The following is a 21,993-nucleotide window of genomic DNA, read 5'->3' as shown; positions in this document are numbered from 1 at the left end:
GGTTAACTAACGTTAGCTGTTGCATAGAAATAGATTTCATGCAAGCGGCAACCTTCAATCCAACACTGAGTGACTTAAACTGCAGTTCATCCACTGGCCACTAGAGGCCGGCTGCAGAAGAGACTCAATCCCATAGACCTCCATGTTAATATGCCCAACTTTACAGCAGAATAAAACATGTTTACTGTCTGGTGCAAAAAGTGGTTTTGGTCTATAAAGCTAATCTTGCCCTTCATGACGACTGTGAGGGGGTGAATATTTTTATAACTCATCCGTTTAAATTATATAAAGCCTTAAAGTTCTGCATAAATAAGGGCGTGGCCACTTGAGTGACAGGTGGATTGCCGCTGATGTCACTACTAGCCGTTTGTCTGCTGTCTGTTAGCGTCACGTCACCTCAGCTAATCCGCCTCGCTGCACATTTCCGGTTATCCGGGAGTGACGCGCGGCCAAGATGGCGACGGCCGGCTCCGCCCACTTTGGGGCTTCAAAAACGCTCTTCAGAAACACTACGGGTGACGTCACGAACACTACGAACATATTTTTTTACAGTCTATGAATTAAACGAATTGAACTATCAACCACGTCATCCGTTTGTTTACATTCTCTCTTCAGTTTAATTCCCCTTAAATTCCCCTCAGTAATGTCCTTATTTCAGAACATCTGTTTCACGTCAGTCTGATGGGCTGAAGCGATCTGAGGCGATGATGATTGAAGAGAATAAAACAGAGTTTCTCGCCGAGCACAATCAGTATCCGCCGCTCTGAGATTATAAAGAGGTTCAAAGAGGTTGAAATGAGTTTTTTGGGGGGTGATGTGTATCAGTGAAGGACATCTCAGTGACATTTCCTTTTAAAAGCTCAAGATGGCGACGGCCCACTTTGGGCTTCAGAAACGCTCTTATGCGTCACATTCAGGGTTTGAAATGAACTTTTTCACTCACCGGCCATTCAGAACTTCTACTAGCCCCAAAAAAAAGAAAAAAAGAAAAGAAAATAACCAGATTAAGTACGTTATATATATTATAAAATTTTGATTTCATACATTAATTTCTTATTCAAACTAAACCCTGCCATCCAGCATCTCCTCTCTTCCTCTTCCATCCTCATCCTCTTCACCATAATGTGTTTTAGATGACAGATCAATACAGGACAGAGAACATCAGAAACTGTAGGATGCTGGAAAATAACAATGTCTTTTCTGTTCACCGAATGCTTTTTAATCTTCACTATTGCTTCAATGCAAATGAACAAGCGTGTCGTTGTGTGTAGTGTAGTGACGAGTGTGTTCAAGTCAGCAGATATGAGCAGATTATGAGCAATACTGTATTTAATATATCATGAGGACTCACGAGTATTTGCGCTAAATCTGCACTGATTTGTCCTCCACGAACTTCCCAGCAAAGTGAGTAAACATAATAACAACACTCGTGATTCGTCAGCGTTCCCCGCCACGGCTGATCATTACACGCGTTTGTTAACGGGTGTTCATTTCAAACCCTGATTACACTACAGAATCTGAAAGAGTTCCTCGTTCTCTCCCGCAGATATTCCTGACCAGTGTTCCCCGAACCCCTGCAATCCCTACGGGACGGTGCGCTGCGAGGACAAGAAGGGCGAGTTCCTCTGCCACTGTTTCACCGGCTGGAGCGGCGTCAGCTGTCAGAAAGGTACGAACACACGACAACCAGGATAAAGATGACGACGCACATCGTTCTGGAGTTATTCGTTTATTCTAGATTAATCGTTTATTAACGGTTTTCACAATGATGCCAAAAGAACCATCTCTAGTTCCCCGAAGAACCTTTCAGTGATCAGTTCTAAAAATAAAAATTTTTCTTAGTGTGAAGAACATTTTAAAAAATCTAAAGCACCTTTTTTCACTATTATAATAATAATAATAATAATAGTGCTGGGCAACGATTTTTATCATAGGTACTCGTCAACTGTGAGTGACGGAATCTAAAATCCAGAAAATCACATTGTATGATTTTTAAGTAATTAATTAGCATTTTATTGCATGACAGAAGTATTTGATCACCTACCAACCAGTAAGAATTCCGGCTCTCACAGACCTGTTAGTTTTTCTTTAAGAAGCCCTCCTGTTCTCCACTCATTACCTGTAACTGCATTTTTAGATTCCGTCTCTCACAGTTGAAGAGTACCTGTGATAAAAATTACAGACTTCTATATGCTTTGTAAGTGGGAAAACCTGCAAAATCGGCAGTGTATCAAATACTTGTTCTCCCCACTGTATTTATACAGCGCTTTTTACAGTACAGAGTTTCAAAGCAGCTTTACAGAGATAACAGGAAAATAATGCAACAAAGTTTTTTTCCAGAAGAAAATAGCGTCACAGTCCAGCTTAAAGGTATAGCGGAGGATGTTTTACTTCCTGGTGGGTAACCTATACTATTGGTCCTCCTAATTGTCAATCATTCTGGTGAATCAATCAAACTTTTCAAAAAGTGGAGAGGGCGGGTCTTATCTAAAATTTGGAAAGATCCTCCGCTATACCTTTAAGTAAGTTAATTTTTGTTGTAAAAAAGTTATTAATTTAGTTAATTTGATATATTTATAGTTGCTCCTGAGAAAACCGTGATGTCATCGTCCATTATGTAAACACAAACTTTTATTTTGGATGTGATTAATCATTGCCCAGCACTAATTTATTCAAAACGATAAAGAAAATGCGGACAGTATCTGAACACCTTCTTTATACTGTATGGTTTCATATTCCATATTCCAAACCTTAGCAGAGATGGAGAGTTTGAGTCTAGTTCTGTGACTCATCAAACCGCATTCATTACCGTCTTCTTCACGTCTTTACTGTATAGTTTCATATTTCATGTTCAACACGTTAGCAGAGTTGGAGAGTTTGAGTGCTCAAAGGAAAGAGTGGCCAGTTTCTGCCCGACACTGAGCCTCTGTGTTCCTGAGACTCCGCCCATCCAATCACATGGCAGGCTCTGAGTCCCGAGCTCCTCCTGATTGGCTAACGGTGCGCGTGTGTGTTTGTGATTGGCAGATGTGGACGAGTGCAGCAGAGGGAACGGAGAGTGTGAGCACGAGTGTAACAACACCATGGGCAGTTACCGGTGCTCCTGTCGTCACGGTTACCGGCTGTCGGGTCACCACGCGTGTGTGGGTGAGAAACGGAGGATTCAGTGTTCAAACAAACATACAGAACCAATTATTCCTGTAGATTTTCATATTTTCATTCCTGTAGGTCAAACTGTAAGCTGGAGTTTCCATCCTTTTATCCTCTGAGCAAAATTATATTTGGAAAATGTTTAGTTTCTGTTATGTTACATTATAATTTTTTCCGACAGCAGAGCAGTGTGGCAACAACCCTAGCAACCATTATTTAGCCATTACTCAAATATTTTTTTACTTGTTTTAATGAATAGATATTTAATTTGAGATATTTTAATTAGTGCTGTCAAATCGATTAATCGAGATAAATAATCACATCTAATATAAAACACACTCACACACACACACACACACACACACACACACACACACACACACACACACACACACACACACACACACACACACACACTCACTCACTCACTCACACACACACACTCACACTTACACACACACACACACACACACACACACACACACACACACACTCACACTTACACTCACACACACACACTCACATACATACACACACATATATATATTAAAAAAAATTATGTTAGATGCGAATAATGGCGATTGATTGATTTGACGCCACTAATTAAAAAAAATATTAACATTTTTATTTAATTGTTAAAAATTCAATATTTTTAGAATTGATTTATTAGAATTTTTTTTAATTCTCTAAACTTTTTAATGAAATTACACTTTCTTATGGAAGCTTGTTTCTGCCATATAATTTTTAAAAAAAGGTACTTGTGATTTTTTTACCTCGCAGTTCTGACTGACTTTCTTGCAATTCCGAAGTTTATAATTTGCAATCCTGGTTTTCCTCACAGATGTAAATGAGTGTGTGGAGACTCCAGATGTGTGTGGAAGCGCGCGCTGCTCCAACCTCATCGGGAGCTACGACTGCCTGTGTGACGAGGGCTTCGTCTACGACAACCACAGCAGGAGCTGCGCAGGTGCGTTTTACAGGAGGTTACCGCGTTTACAGGAGGTTACAGTGCAGGTGCGTTTACAGGAGGTTACCGTGTTTACAGGAGGTTACAGTGCAGGTGCGTTTACAGGAGGTTACCGTGTTTACAGGGCGTTACAGCCCAGGTGCGTTTACAGGAGGTTACCGCGTTTACAGGGCGTTACAGCCCAGGTGCGTTTACAGGAGGTTACCGCGTTTACAGGACGTTACCGCGTTTACAGGACGTTACAGCGCAGTTGCGTTTACAGGAGGTTACCGCGTTTACAGGGCGTTACAGCCCAGGTGCGTTTACAGGGCGTTACAGCGCAGGTGCGTTTACAGGAGGTTACCGTGTTTACAGGGCGTTACAGCCCAGGTGCGTTTACAGGGCGTTACAGCGCAGGTGCGTTTACAGGAGGTTACCGTGTTTACAGGGCGTTACAGCCCAGGTGCGTTTACAGGGCGTTACAGCGCAGGTGCGTTTACAGGAGGTTACCGCGTTGGCACAGCGTTACAGCGCAAGTGCGTTTACAGGAGGTTACCGCGTTTACAGGGCGTTACAGCCCAGGTGCGTTTACGGGGCGTTACAGCGCAGCTGCGTTTACAGGGCGTTACAGCGCAGGTGCGTTTACAGGAGGTTACCGTGTTTACAGGGCGTTACAGCCCAGGTGCGTTTACAGGGCGTTACAGCGCAGGTGCGTTTACAGGAGGTTACCGCGTTGGCACAGCGTTACAGCGCAAGTGCGTTTACAGGAGATTACCGCGTTTACAGGGCGTTGCAGTGCAGGTGCGTTTACAGGAGATTACCGTGTTTACAGGACGTTACAGTGCAGGTGCGTTTACAGGAGATTACCGTGTTTACAGGACGTTACAGTGCAGGTGCGTTTACAGGGCGTTACAGCGCAGTTGCGTTTACAGGAGGTTACCGCGTTTACAGGGCGTTACAGCCCAGGTGCGTTTACAGGGCGTTACAGCGCAGGTGCGTTTACAGGGCGTTACAGCGCAGGTGCGTTTACAGGAGGTTACCGTGTTTACAGGACGTTACAGCCCAGGTGCGTTTACAGGAGGTTACCGCGTTTACAGGGCGTTACAGCCCAGGTGCGTTTACAGGGCGTTACAGCGCAGGTGCGTTTACAGGAGGTTACCGTGTTTACAGGACGTTACAGCGCAGTTGCGTTTACAGGAGGTTACCGCGTTTACAGGGCGTTACAGCCCAGGTGCGTTTACAGGGCGTTACAGCGCAGGTGCGTTTACAGGAGGTTACCGTGTTTACAGGACGTTACAGCGCAGTTGCGTTTACAGGAGGTTACCGCGTTTACAGGACGTTACAGCCCAGGTGCGTTTACAGGGCGTTACAGCGCAGGTGCGTTTACAGGAGGTTACCGTGTTTACAGGACGTTACAGCCCAGGTGCGTTTACAGGGCGTTACAGCGCAGTTGCGTTTACAGGAGGTTACCGCGTTTACAGGGCGTTACAGCCCAGGTGCGTTTACAGGGCGTTACAGCGCAGGTGCGTTTACAGGAGGTTACCGTGTTTACAGGGCGTTACAGCCCAGGTGCGTTTACAGGGCGTTACAGCGCAGGTGCGTTTACAGGAGGTTACAGCGTTGGCACAGCGTTACAGCGCAAGTGCGTTTACAGGAGATTACCGCGTTTACAGGGCGTTGCAGTGCAGGTGCGTTTACAGGAGATTACCGTGCTTACAGGACGTTACAGTGCAGGTGCGTTTACAGGAGATTACCGTGTTTACAGGACGTTACAGCGCAGGTGCGTTTACAGGAGGTTACCGCGTTTACAGGGCGTTACAGCGCAGGTGCGTTTACAGGAGGTTACCGCGTTTACAGGGCGTTACAGCGCAGGTGCGTTTACAGGAGGTTACCGCGTTTACAGGGCGTTACAGCGCAGGTGCGTTTACAGGAGGTTACCGCGTTTACAGGGCGTTACAGCGCAGGTGCGTTTACAGGAGGTTACCGCGTTTACAGGGCGTTACAGCGCAGGTGCGTTTACAGGAGGTTACCGCGTTTACAGGGCGTTACAGCGCAGGTGCGTTTACAGGAGGTTACCGCGTTTACAGGGCGTTACAGCGCAGGTGCGTTTACAGGAGGTTACCGCGTTTACAGGGCGTTACAGCGCAGGTGCGTTTACAGGAGATACCGTGTTTACAGGACGTTACAGCGCAGGTGCGTTTACAGGAGGTTACCGCGTTTACAGGGCGTTACAGTGCAGGTGCGTTTACAGGGCGTTACAGCGCAGGTGCGTTTACAGCAGGGTTCCCGCGGGGTCTTAAAAAGTCTAAAATTCTAAACTTTAAATTTAAGGCCTTAAAACTTCTTAAAAACAGCCAGATTTTCATCCGCGGTCTTAAATTTCATTTAGTCAGGTCTTAAAAAGGGTTTACCCTCGTTTATTTCCAGAAACGCTGGCCGCAGAAAGTTATTACAAAGTAGCAAAAAAGTATCGAGTCGTAGCCTGCAAAGCGGAGCTCTAGTGCAGAGTTCTCCAACAAGTCGCTCGTGGCCTGATTGGAGGTCGCTCGCCAAGAGGCCGTTCACACGTTCACATATCGCGTCTTTTGCACGCTCAAGTTTGTTCAAATGTAGGCGTGCGGTAAGCGTGCTCATAATTGAAGCGACGCACTCGTTTTTTCCAGGCGCTGTCTGAAAGCTCAGTCAACAGGAAGGATGGGGGTGCACCCAAACACAACGAGTGTTTTTCTCTTCTCCGTAAATAAATCTTGTAGCAGAGCTACAGCAAGCGTTTTTCGGTGGTGGAAATCTATTAGCTACTAAAACTTATTTTTCTTTGTCATTGTGGAGAGTGCAGTGCATGGTTGCATAGCAACGACAGACGCCACGGGAAAATCGGACCGAATTTTACTATTAATAATAAAAGATAAGCTAAAGTGCATTGTAAATGTCAGTAATTTATCTTTTTTGACTCATTCTTTTTATAAAACTTTTTTTGTCAAACCTTTATTTTAACTTGTACATGTTAGTATGCAAGACATTTAAAAAATGTTCATTTTTAATGGTATTATTTTAATTTTTATGTAAACAAAAAGTGCATATTGATGCTAAATTTATTTGTTATTTGCTGGTTTTCGACATAAAACTTGGTGAATTGATTTCATTGTGTAGTATTAATACTTTTTGAACAGGATTCTGTGATAACCATGATCATTTTTGTCACTATAATCATGAAATTAAATGTTCATGCCATTTCATCTTTAGTTATGATCAACTATGATCAACTAAAATCAACTAATTATGTGTTTTTTACAGTATAGTATGCAAAGTACAATTTTCTATAAAAAAATTATATCTGATTCTGTTCTTTTCTCTGACACGCGTTGTTGGGTGTGGAAGGTTACTAATGTGATTTATCTGTAAATTAAATTAATGCTTTTTCAATTACTGAATTCATTGAAATAAAATGAATTCTTTGATTTGAATATTTATTTGGTAATGCGTCGTGTAGGTCTTAAATTTCAATCTTTATGGTCTTAAAATGTCTTAAAAAGGTCTTAAATTTGACTTACTGAAACCTGCAAGAACCCTGTTACAGGAGATTACCGCGTTTACAGGGCGTTACAGTGCAGGTGCGTTTACAGGGCGTTACAGCGCAGGTGAGTTTACAGGAGGTTACCGCGTTTACAGGGCGTTACAGTGCAGGTGCGTTTACAGGAGATTACCGTGTTTACAGGGCGTTACAGTGCAGGTGCGTTTACAGGAGGTTACCGCGTTTACAGGGCGTTACAGTGCAGGTGCGTTTACAGGAGATTACCGTGTTTACAGGACGTTACAGCGCAGGTGCGTTTACAGGAGGTTACCGCGTTTACAGGGCGTTACAGCGCAGGTGCGTTTACAGGAGGTTACCGCGTTTACACAGCGTTACAGCCCAGGTGCGTTTACAGGGCGTTACAGCGCAGGTGCGTTTACAGGAGGTTACCGCGTTTACAGGGCGTTACAGCGCAGGTGCGTTTACAGGAGGTTACCGCGTTTACACAGCGTTACAGTGCAGGTGCGTTTACAGGAGATGACCGTGTTTACAGGACGTTACAGCGCAGGTGCGTTTACAGGAGATTACCGTGTTTACAGGACGTTACAGCGCATGTGCGTTTACAGGAGGTTACCGCGTTTACAGGGCGTTACAGCGCAGGTGCGTTTACAGGAGGTTACCGCGTTTACAGGGCGTTACAGCGCAGGTGCGTTTACAGGGCGTTACAGCGCAGGTGCGTTTACAGGAGGTTACCGCGTTTACACAGCGTTACAGCCCAGGTGCGTTTACAGGGCGTTACAGCGCAGGTGCGTTTACAGGGCGTTACAGCGCAGGTGCGTTTACAGGAGGTTACCGCGTTTACAGGGCGTTACAGCGCAGGTGCGTTTACAGGGCGTTACAGCACAGGTGCGTTTACAGGGCGTTACAGCGCAGGTGCGTTTACAGGGCGTTACAGCGCAGGTGCGTTTACAGGAGGTTACCGCGTTTACACAGCGTTACATTGGAGGTGCGTTTACAGGGCGACGCGTTTACAGGAGGTCACCGCGCAGGTGTGTTTACAGGACGTTACCACGCGTTTACAGGGAGTTACCGCGCAGGTGCGTTTACAGGACGTTACAGCGCGAGGGCGTTTACAGGGAGTTACCGCGCAGGTGCGTTTACAGGGCGTTACCACGCGTTTACAGGGAGTTACCGCACAGGTGCGTTTACAGGACGTTACAGCGCAGGTGTATTTACAGGAGGTTACCGCGTTTACAGGACGTTACCGCGTTTACAGGACGTACAGCGCAGCTGCGTTTACAGGAGGTTACCGCGTTTACAGGAGGTTACCGTGTTTACAGGGCGTTACAGCCCAGGTGTGTTTACAGGGCGTTACAGCGCAGGTGCGTTTACAGGAGGTTACCGCATTTACACAGCGTTACAGTGGAGGTGCGTTTACAGGGCGTTACCGCGCAGGTGTGTTTACAGGAGGTTACCGCATTTACACAGCGTTACAGTGGAGGTGCGTTTACAGGGAGTTACCGTGCAGGTGCGTTTATAGGACGTTACAGTGCAAGGGCGTTTACAGGGCGTTACCGCGCAGGTGCGTTTACAGGGCGTTACCGCGCAGGTGCTTTTACAGGGAGTTACCGCGCAGGTGCGTTTATAGGACGTTACCGCGCAGGTGCGTTTACAGGGCGTTACCACGCGTTTACAGGAGGTCACCGCGCAGGTGCGTTTACAGGACGTTACCACGCGTTTACAGGGCGTTACCACGCGTTTACAAGACGTTACCACACGTTTACAGGAGGTTACCGCACAGGTGCGTTTACAGGACGTTACCACGCGTTTACAGGACGTTACCGCGCAGGTGCGTTTACAGGACGTTACCACGCGTTTACAGGAGGTTACCGCGCAGGTGCGTTTACAGGGCGTTACAGCGTAGGTGCGTTTACAGGAGGTTAACGCAAACCTAAAAGAAGGTTTAGAAATAAATATTTTATTTGATTCAGCAGAGAATTTAGTACACATAAACTTGTTACATCAAACAACCACCATTTTTTCAAACTTGAATGACTTTCTGTCTCCTGTAGCACATAAAAGAAGATCAATAGTAACCAAAACAGTTGCCAAAATGTTTCAAAATATCTTCTTTTATGCGACGTTCGTCTGTTAGCCTATAGGACAACTTAGTTTGAATAAACGAGCAGACACTGATCGCCTAAATTAAATTTATTTTTTTTAATATTTGTGTAGTGTTCAATGTTGTTATCGAAAGAGATACGCGGATGGGGTATTATTTCATCTGCAACCGCATCACAAAACTCATCTTCCGCACCAACGTTTTTTGACCAAATTTCAAAGCCGCACCCGGTCTATGGACGATGCAATGCTCTGCTGATGCGAGCCGCAAGAAAGCCCTTCTGTTCTAGAAAGGATACAGCAAAGATATTTAATGCTAATGTATGAGGCATAGGCCTACGCTGAGTTTCATTCATTTACGATGAGATGCGCTCTAGTTCACAATGCAATGCAAGTGAACGTGGCGCGCCGGCGCCTCCATGTCACGGTTATTATATTGTCTGCTATATTTGCTTTTTATTTATTAAATACATGCAATTGGTTGATGAAACATTTATTAAAATTAAGATACAATATGTACAAAACGAAATTCGCTTTAAAGAAAGGCTTTTAACAATGCAATGCAAGTGAACACGGCGCGCCGGCGCCTCAATGTCACGGTTATTATATTGTTTGCTATATTTGCTTTTTATTTATTAAATAAGCTACATGCAATTGGTTGATGAAACATTTATTCAATTAAGATACAATTTTTACGAAACGAAATTCGCTTTAAAGAAAGGCTTTTAACAATGCAATGCAAGTGAACACGGCGCGCCGGCGCCTCAATGTCACGGTTATTATATTGTCTGATATATTTGCTTTTTATTTATTAAATAAGCTACATGCAATTGGTTGATGAAACATTTATTAAATTAAGATACAATTTTTACAAAACGAAATTCGCTTTAAAGAAAGGCTTTCTACAAAGTAAATCTTAATGAAGTGGTAAAAATCATGTCTGACGATTTACAAAACCAAACTTCATTAAGTGGTAAAAACCATGTTTCCCGATATATTGCGCATCTTATGATCCTATCTTTTATTACAATTGTTTTTGAGCTAAAATGTAATACACATCATATAGGCTATACACACACTGTGTATGTTTCTTTTATCAAACATGTTTGGGGCCAGTCAAGGTGTAATTAAACTGAACAATCAGTTATCGGTAATGATACGTTGTTTATTATTGCAAATGTTTATTGCTAATGTTTATTATTGCAAATGTTTTTCATGTGTTTAATAAATCTCATAATGATGGCACATCACTATATCATAGTCATAGCTTTTATTTCTATCTCAAATGATTGGCGGTCGGTCAGGGGCTACTTGGCAAACAATCAAATACAGTTGGAAACGACGTAGACCATTAATAACACAGACTGTTAACAGTTGTTTTTAATTAGTATTTAAACATTCTCTACAATAAATTTTTTTGGTAAAAAATATTTTAATAACACGGTTTTGGCGGTTATAGAGTTCTAATGACGGTGTTCAACTATAACCGTCGGTCTCACGGTTATATACTAACCGTCACACCCCTAATTGAGTCATTCATTCATTCGATTCTTTCAAACGGCTGATTCATTCAGGAGTGAAGTAAATGTCTCTCTTTATGAATGAATCATTGAATCAATCAACTGATTCGTTCGAAACGCAGATTCATTTGGAAACGAATCGCTGCTCTTGGCTTCAGTTCTGCTTTTGGCTTTATAGGTAATATTTTTGTTAGCAAACTTGAGCAAAAACAGACAATACTGTGTCTAAAATATACCACAATATTAACATCTAATTTACTGAACGGTTGAATAAAAGAATGAGCATCATGCAGCAGTCTGAAGGAACGGATCATTTCATCATAACGCTCATCCTGACCTTCATCGCTGAACTCTTAAATTCAGGGGTGGTGGTGGCGCAGTGGATAAGACACATGCCTTTGGTGTGAGAGACCCGGGTTCGATTCCACTGTGAGACACCAATGTGTCCCTGAGCAAGACACTTAACCCCTAGTTGCTCCAGAGGCGTGCGACCTCTGACATATATAGCAATTGTAAGTCGCTTTGTATAAAAGCGTCAGCTAAATGAATAAATGTAAATGTAAATGTAAATGTTAAATGTCTCTCAGTCTCAGTACGGGATGTCTCTGTCTCATTATCCCACATTCATCTGTTTTTGTGACTTTCTCCCAGTCATCAGTGTTGAGGAAGCGTGTGCATGTTACATAACCCCAGATCCACTTTAGTTTCCTACCAGGGAAATTCATGCTGCTTATTTGTGTTCAGGCCATTTGAGCATCTTTCATCATCCAAAACATGAGGAAGAGGATTATATAATGTGTGTGTTTCACTTCAGGTCACTTACTGTTGACTCATTAAAGACACATAGAGCCGGTCAAGAGTTAAACTCATTTATTCCAGATTATGGTTTATAAATGAGAGTTAAAAATGGGAATTTTCCGTTTTTCCCGTCAGACGTGGACGAGTGTGAGACGCATGTGTGTGAGGAGGAGTGTGTGAACACGCCGGGAAGTTTCCGCTGCTACTGTGATGGACGGCAGGGGAAAAGACTGGGCCCAGATTTCCGGAGCTGTGAGGTGACACACACACACACACACACACACACACACACACACACACACACACACACACACACACACACACAAAGACACACACTCTCACACACACACACACACACACACACACACACACACACACACTCACACTCACACACACACACACACACACACACACACACACACACACACACACACACACTCTCACACACACACACACACACACACACACTCACACACACACACACACACACACACACACACACACACACACACACACACACTCACACACACACTCTCTCACACACACACACACACACACACACACACACACACACACAGATCTATAAACTGTCATGGATGGGATATTTATATCACATGATCAGTGATGCTCGTTTACTAAAGGATATACTCAGCGTGTTCATGTTTGTCTGACCTCGACACCTCAAAGAAGGCGGAGCCTCAGAGCCACACCCACCTATTACATCATCAGTACACTGACCAATGGGAGCTCAGAGGTGTTTCCCTGCCGGAGCAAACTTTTCCAGAATGTTGACTTTGGGAAACTGTGTCAGACTCCTGAAACGAACTCCATATGAATTTCATTTTGGCCTGATTTTATTCAAAATGACACGAGTATATCGGGGTCCTCACATTTACATTTACATTTGATTGGTCACATAGAATTAGAGCATTTATTATTATTATTTGCATCATAATGTTTCTTTTTAAATTGTTTGATATTCTAAAACTTTATTTCCATGTTTAAAATAGATATTGAATCCCAGAATGTCCTTGTGACGTCTTGGACAAATAAATATGCATACACACATAAACATATATGAAGGATAGAAGGTCAGAATGATCATAAGCTTCATATTTCATATTCTTTCAGATGTGTAGCTGTATTCTGAACAAACCCAGTTTCGCATGTTTACACCCTCGAAGGTTTAAAGAGTTTTGTTTCATTCTGAATGTTAAGTTTCAGTTTTATCTTTCACTTTAAACTGGTGATGAAATAGTTTTACTTTCAATTCTGTCTTTTGAAAATGACTTTAAGTTTCATTTATGATTTTAGTATCAGTGTTTCTTCACTCTTTCATCAGAAGTGAATCAAGAGTCTCGATCGTGTCAGACTGGACTAGTTTTGCCACTATCATAACTAATAACTCATAATAATTCAGTTTTTTCGATTCTGGATCAACTTTATTCTCTATAGAGAAAGTTCTTCTCTATATGAGTGTCAGTGTTCCTGAACTCCTGAAACGCCTCCATTGTAGTCTTGAGTTTCTTCCGGGAACGAACACGTCACAATATTCCTCATTTAAATAATCAATATGCAGAATAAAGGGGCGGGGCCTGGTTGAGTTAGTTAGTAGTGTGTTAAACTGGCGGTTATGGAAAGGGGCGGGACATTTCCCAAACTCACTCGAAGCGCTCGACCAATCACAACACACCGCTCCAGCCGACCAATCAGAGCACAGTATGCTTTTCAGAAGGAGGGGCTTCATAGAGACAGGAAGTAAACAGAGCGTTACTGACAGACTGGGAAGAGAGGATCCGCAACAATGGAGAATATGAGGAACATAATCAACATTCACGCAGGAAAACCTGTTCTAGTAGAGCCTGAAAACAAGGGCACAATATGGCAATAGTTTTTGCTCTTTTGCACATCCTGAGTTTGATTATTTGCACATATTTTGATCTTCTTCCTCTCTGTGTGTTTCTGAAGACCATCGAGCTTCATCTGCCGCAGGACATGAGGAGGAACTCGCGCTCGCTGTATCTCGGACGCATGTTCAGCGGGATTCCTGTGGTCAGATTACGCTTCCGCCGCAGGGTCCAGACCGGGTGAGCACAGATGATCACATGATGCACAGGATCACATGATCTGAGACATGTAAACATTAGGGCTGGGACGATAAATCCATGCATCGTGAATCGAGCAATTTTTTACGAATGCATCGCAATTCTCTCTTGAATCGATTTTATTGATATTAAAGATTCGTTCACAATAAACGAATCGTTCATGACCGACCCATCACTAGTAAACATAAACATGCATTATTTCAGTGGCTGTTTCCCCTCAGATTCACGGCGGAGTTTGACCTCAGGACCTTCGACCCCGAGGGCGTGATCTTCTTCGCCGGCGGACACTTGAACAGCTCCTGGATTGTTCTGGTGGTGCATCATGGGAAACTGGAGCTGCAGCTGAAATACGGAGCCGTGAGTCGAGTGACGAGCAGCGGCCCGCAGGTCAATGACGGACAGTGGCATAAGGTCAGAGGTCACTGCAGGGGTCACGACTGAAACACACAACTGATCCTGATCCTGTTCTCTCTTCCACATCATTTCCTGTCATAAAAGTCAAATAATATCATATCTGTTTGTGTATTTCACAACAAAACTCTTATTACACTATCATAATAATAATAATAATATTCCTATTTAAAGTTTTCTTTCAAAAAAATTCAGCTTCCAAAGATTCTTTCTCAGAACTTCAAAAAATATCCCAATAAATGTCAATATGATTTTTTTATTTGGAAATTAAAAACTGTATGAATTTTAGTCAGGTATAAATATTTCTGTTACTTGAAAGAAAATAAAACCTTAACTGAATAAAATAAAATAAATAAATAATTATCTTTCAGCTAGTTGCAACATTTCTCATTTTCATTTAGTTTAACATTGAAAAAAAAAACTTAAAGAGAAATAAAAATTAATAAAAAAAACTTTATAATCATATTTAAAATGACTTTAAATAAAATTGAAAAAATTATAATTCAAAATATGATTAACCCTTGTCCTGCATTAGGGACATTTTTGTCCTTTTCAGTTTAATTTCTTTGACCATTTTGGCTGTTTTAATGCAAATGGTATGTAATTTAGCAAAGTTGTGATTTTTTGGATAAAAAAAAAAAAAATTATTCCATTTTGCATATGTAATATAATTGGAATGGAGTACTTTCCATAAGATCATCTCTCAATACAAATCAAACCAGCTATTAGGCTAACTGAAATAAAACCATGCCAAACTCTAGGTATGGTGAAGGCTATGTGATGATGTGGGGCTATTTTAATTCCAAAGGCCAAGGGAACTTTATCAGGATGCATAGTATCCTGGATCCATGAAGTAACTGGCCTTTAAAAATAAAAATCTGCCTGCCTCTATGGGAATTTAACATAGGGGTGTCCAGACTTATGCACCCTATATTTTAAGGAAGAACATTTATTTATTTACGATACATTATTCATTCACAAAGAAAATTGGTGTCCTTAAAGGTTGGATTTTTCCTAATTTTTTCAATTAAGGCATTAAGGTCAATTTCCAAAAGATGATTTTTTTATTCCTCTTTTTAGTCAACTTTAGCATGGGTATCTGAACTTATGCATAGCACTGTATTAATGCAGCACAAGGGTTAACTATAATATATCCCAATTATTCTAAAATAACACTTATTCTAGTCATTGTCTGCGTGAATTGCATTAATAATGTTTTTGTTAGTAAATGAATAGATCCAGTAACAAAAACAGCATCACGTCATTAAAGACTTTAAATCACTTTTTCAGGGTTTCTGCAGTTCTTAAAAACTCTTCATTTGAAAAGATCTTAAATTGGCGCAGAAAGTTCCAAACTCATAAATTCATGACATTAAACGTCACACGTTTTCTTTAATGTTTTAATGAATTCAAAAGTAAAGTAAATCTGCTGAAAGCTGTTTATAGCAACTCTTCAAAGTTTAAAATGTGTGCTTGATGTGACACACCAAACTTTCCCTTGATTGTGTGTGTGTGTCTCAGATCTCAGTGGAGGAGCAGGGGCGGAGTCTCGTCATCAAGATTGACAGGGAGGCGGTGATGAAGATCGCAGTGAACGGGGATCTGTTCACGATGAATAAAGGCATGCATGAGCTCAACCTGACGGTGGGAGGCGTTCCCTTCAGAGACGACGGGCTGGTCAGCAGGGTGAGACTCGGGCGGCTTACACACCAGTGACAACTGTGACTGTACACTGACCACACCAGCTGATACGTGATGGCAACTACTGTACATGCATGCCATTTAAAATGTCTACATATATATATATATATCTTTTTTATTTTTGTGTGTGTTTTAAATGTGTCTGTTGTATGTTCTGTTATTGACAATTTGATTTCAGGTTCCAGTCTGGTATCATTTGATTTGATTATTATTTACTTACATCAGTCTCATTCATCTCACATTAGTCTCTTATTAGTTTTACATACGTCTCACATCATTCTCTCACTAGTCTATAATATGTTTCTCATTGGTCTCGCATCAGTCTCATATCAATCTGGTTAACTGGTGTGTGTGTGTGTGTGTGTGTGTGTGTGTGTGTGTGTGTTGATGATCACAGGTTAAGCCTCGACTGGACGGTTGTATGAAGGACTGGCGCTGGTTAACTGGTGTGTGTGTGTGTGTGTGTGTGTGTGTGTTGATGATCACAGGTTAACTCTCGACTGGACGGTTGTATGAAGGACTGGCGCTGGTTAACTGGTGTGTGTGTGTGTGTGTGTGTGTGTGTGTGTGTGTGTGTGTGTGTGTGTGTGTGTGTGTGTGTTGATGATCACAGGTTAACCCTCGACTGGACGGTTGTATGAAGGACTGGCGCTGGTTAACTGGTGAGGACACGTCCATTCAGGAAACCATCCGGAATAACGAGCGCATGCAGTGTTACGCCGTCGAGGACCACAGCGCCTTCTACCCCGGACACGGCTTCGCATACTTCAACCACAGCCACGGTGTGTGTGTGTGTGTGTGTCAGGGCGCTCTCAGTCTGATTTATGTACTACTGTAGTGTTTATTCATATTTCAAATTCATTCAATTTTATATTTTCAGTTTTCATTTTAGTAATTTTTATGTGTTTTTGTCACTTTTAGTAGTTTTCGTGGTAACACTTTACAACAAGGTTCCATTTGTTAACATTGATTAACATGAACAAACAATGAAAATTAAAGTTAACAGTAACAACATTGGTGTGATGCGTTTTTGTTGTTGTAATTTTTTTTTTATAATAGTTTTAGTTAACGATAATCTCCCTGCTTCCCGTAGGAGACGATCAGACGCTCCGTGTGCATGTGACCCTGCGCCCCGCCTCCTCTAACGGGGTCCTGTTCGCTCTGGTCCGTCAGGATAAAGTCCCGTTCTCCATCTCTCTGTCAGACTATCATCCCGGGACACTCGAGTGGACAGAGGTGAGAGTGAGTGTGTGTGTGAGAGTGAGTGTGTGAGTGTGAGAGTGAGTGAGAGTAAGAGTATGAGAGTGAGTGTGTGAGTGTGTGAGAGTGAGTGTGTGAGAGTGTGAGAGAGAGTGAGAGTGTGTGAGAGTGTGAGAGTGATTGTGAGAGTGAGTGAGTGAGTGTGTGTAAGAGTGAGTGTGAGTGAGTGAGTGAGTGAGAGTGAGTGTGAGAGTGAGTGTGAGAATGAGTGAGAGAGTGTGTGTGAGTGTGAGAGTGAGCGTGAGAGTGAGTGTGAGAGTGTGTGAGAGTGAGTGTGAGTGTGTGAGAGTGAGTGAGTGTGAGTGTGAGAGTGAGTGTGAGAGTGAGTGTGAGAGTGAGTGTGTGTGAGTGAGTGTGAGTGAGTGTGAGAGTGAGTGTGTTAGTGAGAGTGAGTGAGTGTGTGAGTGAGTGTGAGAGTGAGTGAGTGTGAGTGAGTGTGAGAGTGAGTGTGTTAGTGAGTGTGAGAGTGAGTGAGTGAGAGTGAGTGTGAGAGTGAGTGTGAGTGAGTGTGAGAGTGAGAGTGAGTGTGAGAGTGAGAGTGAGTGTGAGAGTGAGAGTGAGTGTGAGTGTGAGTGTGAGTGTGAGAGTGAGTGTGAGTGTGTGTGAGTGAGTCAAGTCAAGTCAAGTTTATTTGTATAGCGCTTTTCACAATACAGATTGTATCAAAGCAGCTTCACAGTATTAAATTAAAATAATACAACGAAGTTTGTTTCAAGAGGAATTTATTGATTGATAAAATTAAATTAAATATCCCCAAAATATCCCCAACTGAGCAAGCCAAAGGCAACAGTGGCAAGGAACCGAAAAACTCCATCAAGTGACCTAATGGTGTCCTAAAACTCCATCAGGTGACCTAAGGGAGAAAAAAAAACCTTGGGAGAACCCAGGCTCAGTCGGGGGCCAGTTCTCCTCTGGCATTTATGAGCTAGAGGCCGGATTGTAGTTTGAACTGTGGGATTATATGAATGCCTGGCTGAAGAGATGCGACTTTAATCTAGTTTTAAACTGGGAGAGCGAGTCTGAGCAACGAACAGTATCAGGAAGACTATTCCAGAGTTTTGGAGCCAAATGTGAAAATGCTCTCCCTCCTTTGGTGGTTCTGAATATCCTAGGTATGACCAAAAGCCTGTGAGTGTGAGAGTGAGTGTGTGTGAGTGAGTGAGTGTGTTAGTGAGAGTGAGTGAGTGTGTGAGTGAGTTTGAGAGTGAGAGTGAGTGTGAGAGTGAGAGTGAGTGTGTTAGTGAGTGTGAGAGTGAGTGAGAGTGAGTGTGAGAGTGAGTGTGAGAGTGAGTGTGAGAGTGAATGTGAGAGTGAGTGTGAGAGTGAGTGTGAGAGTGAGTGTGAGAGTGAGTGTGAGTGTGGGAGTGAGTGAGAGTGAGTGAGAGTGAGTGAGAGTGAGTGAGAGTGAGTGAGAGTGAGTGAGAGTGAGTGTGTGTGAGTGAGTGAGAGTTAGTGAGTGTGTGTGTGTGTGTGTGTGTGTGTGTGTGTGTGTGTGTGTGTGTGAGAGAGTGAGTGAGTGTGAGAGTGAGTGTGAGTGTGAGAGTGAGTGAGAGTGAGTGAGAGTGAGAGTGAGTGTGAGTGAGTGAGAGTTAGTGTGTGTGTGTGTGTGTGAGAGTGAGTGTGAGAGTGAGAGTGAGTGAGAGTGAGTGTGAGAGTGAGTGAGAGTGTGAGAGTGAGTGAGAGTGAGTGAGAGTTAGTGAGTGTGTGTGTGTGTGTGTGTGTGTGTGTATATGAGTATGAGATGATGGTGTTTGACATGTTCTGTCTGACCTCTGACCCTACAGCACGTGCTGGTGTCGTTCGGTGATGTGGTGGTGGCCAGTGTCCCGGTGAACCTGTGTGACGCTCACACACACACAGTGAACGTGACGGTGTTCGGGAACAGTTCTGAAACTGTACTGGAGGTGGACGGGCGTCTCGCTCAGATCGAGCTGGGGGAGAATGGAGACGCTCTCGATCTCACGTCATCATACAGCACCTTCATAGGAGGCATCCCAGGTAACGGCTCACATCAGTCTCAGTCTCACATCAGTCTCAATCTCACATCTGTCTCTCATTCGCCTCACATCAATATCGGTCTCAAATCAGTTTCATTCGTCTCACATCAGTCTCAGTCTCAACACAGATTTGTGAAGAATATTTGAGAGAAATAGGCCTTTTGTGTACATAGAAAAAGTCTTAGATCTTTGAGTTCAGCTCATGAAAAATGGGGGCAAAAACAAAAGTGTTGCGTTTAAAATTTTGTTCAGTGTATAATAATCGGACAGACACATGTCATTATATAATTTTGCAGTGTATAACCTTATCTTATTTTTTGCAATATATCATGTTTCATATCACCTGAAACGTGCAGCAGGTTTTATTCCAATGCAATTCATGTTTTTCCCACATGACGGTATGTGTTTCGCTTAAAAAAATTATTTGAACTAATTCATGATTTTCGAGAACTAAAATAAGTTTTTAGTGTTTATATTTTTTTTCGGTACTTACAATTATTTCAGAATTTAATATTAAAATTGAACATATACCGATGCGATTTTGTCTATTTTTTTATCCCACTCAACAATGAAATGATCTTAAAACGTGACCCCTGAGATCCCGCTTTCTTTATTGGCCAGTTCCTTCACATGTGGCCTTTAGTCTCATACAGTCAAACCAATATTTACTCACACACCTTCAACATTTCTCACATTATCACAGTTTATTCGCTATAGTTTAGAAAATGGTACTAAAATATGACAACTCAGAGTTATGAACTCAGTTGATATTTGACTGGTTTTGTCCGTCCTTCTGTTAGACTGTCTCACATATGAATTATGTTGAATATCTGTGAGCTGTTAAATTTCCAGCACTGTTGAAAGTTATTTATGTTATTTCTGAATCTGCAGACTCTTGACATGTGCTGAATCTTGTCAAGTCTCCTTCATATATACAGCGCTTTTACCAATATAGATAGTTTCACAGCAGCTTTACTAATGCTGTTTTCTGGTGCAGATGTTTCTCTGGTGTCCACCCCGGTGTCGGCCTTCTTCACGGGATGCATGGACGTGCGAGTGAACGGCCAGATGATGGATGTGGACGAAGCCCAACACAAGCACAACGACATCCGCTCTCACTCCTGTCCTCTGGTGAACACAGAGCAATAACAGAAACCAAACGCCATCGAAGTGCTTTTCGACCGCGAGAGGATCCGCTTAATCAGGATCTGATCCTCGTCACAATCGCGTCACGCACATATAGCACAGCCATATTGATGTATTATTACTCACTGACACGCTTACATTAGACCAATCGAACACAAGCTACTGAAGAGTGTGCTGGAAAATACTGTATCTGTACATATGCCACTGTAAAATGCTTTTAAAGGAGGACGATTTAAAAAACAGCCAAGCTCATCAATATAGGCCTTCAAGGCCTCGATGTAGGTGCTCAACTTCATCATCATCATCATCATCATCATCGTTTCTTTCACTGGTTTGAGTTGTTTTTCTAGTCCCGCGTTTGAGTTTTTTAATCTTGTTTTTATTGTTGAAGTTGTTTTGTATTCCGTTCATGTTCGCTCTGTGTGTGAGACTGAAACGCTTGTTGAAAACAAATAAAGGCGGATGTTGTTATTACGAAAATGTATGTCCTTTAATTCCACAGAAATTTAGTGGCTCGCTGTAACTAGTGTTACTTTGCTTTACTCTGATACTTACAGGATTCAAAAAAACATAAAAACAAAAGTTCGGATTCACAAATACCTTTTTTTAAGAAAAAGTTAAATTTCTTGAGAATATTCAGTTGTTGGGAAAAAAAACTTCTGAACCTTAATATTTTGTGAGGCTATTTCATTTTCTTCAGGGACAGGAAGTGATGTCAGCAGTGACGTCCTACAAAACACCTCTATTGGGGCGTTTATATTTTAAAGTTCTCATTCTGTGATGTTATCTTCAAATAAAACACAATGACATTATAAATGAATTTTATAAGGTAAAAAGTGGTTGTTGTATATATGCTGAATAGACAAAACATGAGGACAATGCAAATACTGCAAACAAAATCACATGGGAAAATCATTTGTGTGCAAGAAAAACCCACATGAATATTTCAACAAAACAATAAATTAAGAATCATATCTATTGGGATATTTAAGTTTTAAGTGCCTTTGGACATGAGAAAAAAACAATTCATATTTTTGTACAAACAAGAGGCAACACTTTACAACAAGGTCCCATTAGTTAATGCATTAACATTAACCAGTTACAGTATTTATTAACTCTTTCCCCGCCAGCATTTTTTAAGTAAAGTTGCCAGACACCATCAGCATCTTCAACGGAACAAAACATCTTTGTTGAATTATTTTCTGTATGAATATCTGAACATGCACTATATCGAAAGAAAGACCAGAGCCTCTGCTTTTAGAAAACATTTTATTCCAGATTCATGCATTATTTTTATCGACTCTTGAATGTGGGGAAGATTCATCAA

At 42.1% G+C, this 21,993-nt stretch overlaps 1 protein-coding gene across 1 annotated transcript in view; it reads left to right on the top strand.

The window, feature by feature from the left end:
- Positions 1-21,146, top strand: part of gas6 (growth arrest-specific 6) — a 25,441-nt gene extending 4,295 nt beyond the window's left edge. The window contains exons 5-15 of the mRNA XM_082163842.1: positions 1,547-1,669; positions 3,028-3,147; positions 3,992-4,117; positions 12,182-12,303; positions 14,015-14,133; positions 14,373-14,562; positions 16,084-16,248; positions 16,877-17,045; positions 17,357-17,499; positions 19,308-19,521; positions 20,518-21,146. Of these exons, the coding sequence (XP_082019968.1) occupies positions 1,547-1,669; positions 3,028-3,147; positions 3,992-4,117; positions 12,182-12,303; positions 14,015-14,133; positions 14,373-14,562; positions 16,084-16,248; positions 16,877-17,045; positions 17,357-17,499; positions 19,308-19,521; positions 20,518-20,669 (1,643 nt within the window). The 3' untranslated portion in view covers positions 20,670-21,146. The remainder of the gene's footprint in view (positions 1-1,546; positions 1,670-3,027; positions 3,148-3,991; positions 4,118-12,181; positions 12,304-14,014; positions 14,134-14,372; positions 14,563-16,083; positions 16,249-16,876; positions 17,046-17,356; positions 17,500-19,307; positions 19,522-20,517) is intronic.
- Positions 21,147-21,993: the final 847 nt, after the last annotated feature.

Source organism: Leuciscus leuciscus (genome assembly GCF_965113295.1).
Source record: "Leuciscus leuciscus genome assembly, chromosome: 3".
Classification (NCBI taxonomy): domain Eukaryota; kingdom Metazoa; phylum Chordata; class Actinopteri; order Cypriniformes; family Leuciscidae; genus Leuciscus; species Leuciscus leuciscus.
This window is presented reverse-complemented; position numbering and strand designations above follow the sequence as displayed.